The sequence below is a fragment of the Populus alba genome, chromosome 12, assembly GCF_005239225.2.
Source record: "Populus alba chromosome 12, ASM523922v2, whole genome shotgun sequence".
NCBI classification, from domain to species: Eukaryota; Viridiplantae; Streptophyta; class Magnoliopsida; order Malpighiales; family Salicaceae; genus Populus; species Populus alba.
In genome coordinates, this window is record NC_133295.1 from 383,403 (window position 1) to 387,872 (window position 4,470).

Below are 4,470 nucleotides of genomic sequence, written 5' to 3' on the forward strand. Positions count from 1 at the left end.
GTGGACATAAGAAGGTGAGGATCACTCTTTAACTCTGCATGCCCCCTTGCTTCAGCTGTGAGTAAACTACGATCGTAAATTATTAAGAAGTTTTCTTCCTATATATTGAGGACGTTGTGGCTTGAATTTCATGGAAATTATTTTTTAAATTATTTTTTACTTAAAATAGAAAAGGGAAAAATCAAAGTATATCAATTGAAGGAATGTAAATTTTTTTTTTTTTTTATAAACAAAATATTACTAATAATGTTGTGACTCAAGTCTCTCTCTTGTTTTATTCTTACTTTTTTTTTTTTATTAAATCTAAGACTGTAGCGTTTGTCTATAAATACTACTGATAATGCCTTTCTTTACTTCTCATCTTTCCCAGTTAGTTATACTTTGAATCCTGAAAGGCAGCCATGGGGTTTTCGCTTTGCCTCTCTCAATCTCTCTCTCTCTTTCTGTTTCTCTTCCATTTCCACTCAACAATTTCATCTCCACTCTCCTCAAATTACTCCTCTTCGTCTTCTCATTTGTGTGCTCATCACCAATCTCTTTCTCTCCTTCAATTCAAACAATCCTTTTCCATTAATAGTTCTGCTTTATCGGAGTACTATTGTCAATATCCCTTTCCAAAAACAGAGTCATGGAAAGAGGGCACAGACTGCTGCTTGTGGGATGGAGTCACTTGTGACCTGAAAACCGGGCATGTCACTGGACTGGACCTCTCCTGCAGCATGCTTTACGGCACCCTCCGTCCCAATAATTCTCTCTTCTCTCTCCATAATCTTCAGCAGCTCGACCTCTCTTTCAATGATTTCAACACCTCCCATATTTCTTCTCGATTTGGCCACTTCTCCAGTCTAACACATCTTAACCTAAGTGGTTCAGATCTTGCAGGCCAAGTTCCATTAGAAGTCTCTCACCTCTCTAAATTGGTTTCACTTGATCTCTCTAGCAACTACGGTCTAAGTCTAGAACCAATTTGTTTTGACAAGCTTGTTCGAAACCTAACCAAGCTTAGAGAACTCTATCTGAGTAGGGTAAACATGTCACTAGTTGTTCCTGATTCCTTGATGAATCTGTCTTCTTCTCTGTCATCACTCAAACTCAAAGGCTGTGGATTGCAAGGAAAATTCCCATCCTCAATGGGAAGATTTAAGCACCTCCAGTACCTGGATCTTGGATGGAACAGTCTTACTGGTTCAATTCCATATGATTTTGAGCAGCTCACTGAGTTGGTATCACTTTGTCTCTCAAAAAACTTCTATCTAAGTCTAGAGCCAATTTCTTTTGACAAGATTGTTCAAAACCTAACCAAGCTAAGAGAAGTCAATTTGGCTTTTGTAAATATGTCTTTGGTTGCATCTAATTCCTTGACGAATCTGTCCTCTTCTTTGTCATCTCTCTCCCTCAGTAACTGTGGATTGCAGGGGAAATTCCCGGGTAACATCTTTCTCCTACCAAACCTTGAATCACTCTATTTGTCATCCAACGAAGGCCTCACTGGCTCTTTTCCTTCGTCCAATTTGAGTAATGTCCTCTCTCTGTTGGATCTTTCTAATACAAGAATTTCGGTTTATTTAGAAAATGACTTAATCAGTAATCTAAAGTCATTAAAATATATGTCTCTTAGTAATTGTAACATTATAAGGTCAGATCTAGCCCTGCTTGGTAGTCTCACACAGCTAATCTATTTAGACCTTTCAAGTAATAATTTTATAGGTGAAATCCCATCGTCAATTGGAAATAATACCCTTTCAAATCTACAATATTTATATTTATTTGATAACTTTTTCAATGGAACAATACCATCCTTTTTGTTTGCTCTTCCTTCTTTACAATATCTTGACCTTCATAACAATAATCTCATAGGCAGTATAAGTGAATTCCAACACGATTCATTGGTATACCTTCATTTGAGCAAGAACTACTTGCATGGTACAATCCCAAGTTCAATTTTCAAACAAGAGAACTTGGAAGCCCTCCTTCTTGTGTCCAATAGTAAATTGACAGGTGAGATATCTTCTTCTATTTGCAAGCTGAGATTCCTTGAGGTCCTGGACTTGTCCGACAACAGCTTGAGTGGTTCTATACCATTATGTTTGGGGAACTTCAGCAGCAAGCTCTCAGTATTGCATCTAGGTATGAACAATCTTCAAGGCACTATCCCTTCAACATTTTCAAAGGGTAATAGCTTGGAATATCTCGACCTCAATGGAAATGAATTAGAAGGGGAAATATCACCATCTATCATCAACTGCACAATGTTGGAAGTTCTTGATCTTGGCAACAATAAGATTGAGGGTACATTTCCCTACTTTCTAGAAATGCTTTCAAAGCTCCAAATTCTTGTCCTAAAATCCAATAAACTCCAAGGTTTTGTGAAGGGTCCGACTGCATATAATTCCTTCTTTAAATTATGGATTTTTGACATCTCCGGCAATAATTTTAGTGGGCCGTTGCCAACAAGGTATTTTAATACTCTTGAAGCAATGATGACCTCAGATAAAAACATGATTTACCTTAACTCGACAAATCACATTGTTTGTGTCCATTCCATAGAAATGACATGGAAAGGTGTAGAAATTGTGTTTCCGAGGATCCGAAGTACCATCAGAATACTAGATTTGTCAAGTAACAGTTTTACCGGAGAGATTCCAAAGGTGATCGGGAAGCTTAAAGCACTACAACAACTCAACCTCTCTCATAATTTCCTTACAGGTCATATCCAATCATCATTGGGAAATTTGACCAATTTGGAATCATTAGACCTATCTTCAAATTTGCTTACAGGAAGGATTCCAATGCAGATGGCATATCTAACATTTCTTTCAACCCTAAACCTTTCACATAACCAGCTGGAGGGGCCCATACCAAGTGGAAAGCAATTCAACACCTTTGATGCAAGATCATTTGAAGGAAACTCGGGTTTATGTGGCTTTCAAGTACTAAAAGAATGCTATGGTGACGAGGCACCATCATTGCCGCCATCAAGCTTTAATGAAGGAGATGATTCAACATTGTTTGAAGAAGGATTTGGATGGAAAGCTGTGACAATAGGGTATGGATGCGGGTTTGTGTTTGGAGTTGCAACGGGATACGTTGTGTGTAGAACAAAAAAACCTTCATGGTTTCTTAGGATGGTTGAAGATAAATGGAAACTCAAGAGCAAAAACACAAAGAAGAATTTCCGCAGATATGGTGCTAGAAGAAACTAAATAATTCAATTGATATTTTCAAGTAAGTTTTGCAAGCATTTGAGTTTTCAAATTTCATGTTCACAATTTATGTTAGGCTATCTTTTCTCTACTCTTTCATTTGATCAGTCTTACCTTTCTAATTTTGCAGTACAAACAAGATATCAAGTGGATTTGACATTGAAACAACACCAGGGTAGCATATTCCCTTTACTTTTTTTCTCTCTCTTTTTTTAGTTTCAAGGTTAATTGGGTGTTACTTTTATGAAAAAGAATCCATGTATGTAATAGGTCATTATGAACAGATTGCTTACAAACTTACGAGTGTGCAAGCAAATTTATAAGAATTAAAACAATTCTTATAAATTTTAAAAAACAAAACTTGATTGATCGATTTTGTTCTCACAACAACAACAATATTTACAAGCAAAATAGAGTAATTCTGATAACTTGTAAGTCATGAATGACTATTAAAAAGAGTAACAAACCCATCTCAAAAGGTACAAACAATGTTCCACAACTCTTACACAGATCCAAAATCATCAACAAAATCAGTCAACATTTTTTATTGGCAAGTTTATATCTAAAGCAAAAGAAAGCAAGATAGGTATTAATACCACATTAAGAGCTCTATGCTACAACAAATCTACAATTCTGAGTCGCCTAAAAACAACATATTCTACTTAGAACATTTCAGAATTGGAAAAAATTAAAATAATTTAAAATACAATTTCTCTCGGCCTCATATTAAGAAAAAAAACAAATGAATATTTCAAGGGTCCTGATTATCCAACTGAAGATTCAAGATTTGAGATACTACAAGTTTAGAGAGTCCATTAGTTGTGGCTTGAACCTGGTAGTCATCTAACTGCCTTGGCCACCCAGTTGAATGAGAGCTTGACCTGGTCTTAGTTGGTGTGCCATGAACTCTCTGCAAGTCTGTCTGGCACAATGGCCTTTGATAGAGCACTGTTAGGATACTGATATGTAAACTCGACAAGATAAAAGGCAAGGGATATGATAAAATGAGAAATGAGATACAAGAATTTACGTGGTTCACCCAATTAGGCTACGTCCACAGGCAAGTATAAAATGATTTTACTAAGTAATGTGGGAATTACAACCCCTCTCAAATAATAGGAGAACAACTAAGAATCTCTCTATTACTAGGAGAAAACACATCACTTACTCTCTCTTAAATACCTTACAACTTTATGGGATTACTCTGTCTTCACTTTCCTCTTCTTCTCTCTATCTTGGTGTGCATTTAAGGCTTGAATGCATTGCC

The 4,470-nt window shown here is 36.4% G+C and overlaps 1 protein-coding gene across 1 annotated transcript; it reads left to right on the forward strand.

Annotated features, from left to right (window-relative positions):
- Positions 1-374: 374 nt before the first annotated feature.
- LOC118058035 (receptor-like protein Cf-9 homolog) lies at positions 375-3,576 on the forward strand. Its single transcript, XM_073403726.1, has 2 exons — positions 375-3,225; positions 3,334-3,576. The coding sequence occupies exon 1, from the start codon at positions 402-404 to the stop codon at positions 3,201-3,203; it is 2,802 nt and encodes a 933-aa protein (XP_073259827.1). The 5' UTR covers positions 375-401; the 3' UTR covers positions 3,204-3,225; positions 3,334-3,576.
- Positions 3,577-4,470: the final 894 nt, after the last annotated feature.

Bases quoted from the DNA above. Each gene is read 5' to 3' on its own strand.
- LOC118058035 (XM_073403726.1), top strand. From the start codon at position 402: ATGGGGTTTTCGCTTTGCCTCTCTCAATCTCTCTCTCTCTTTCTGTTT.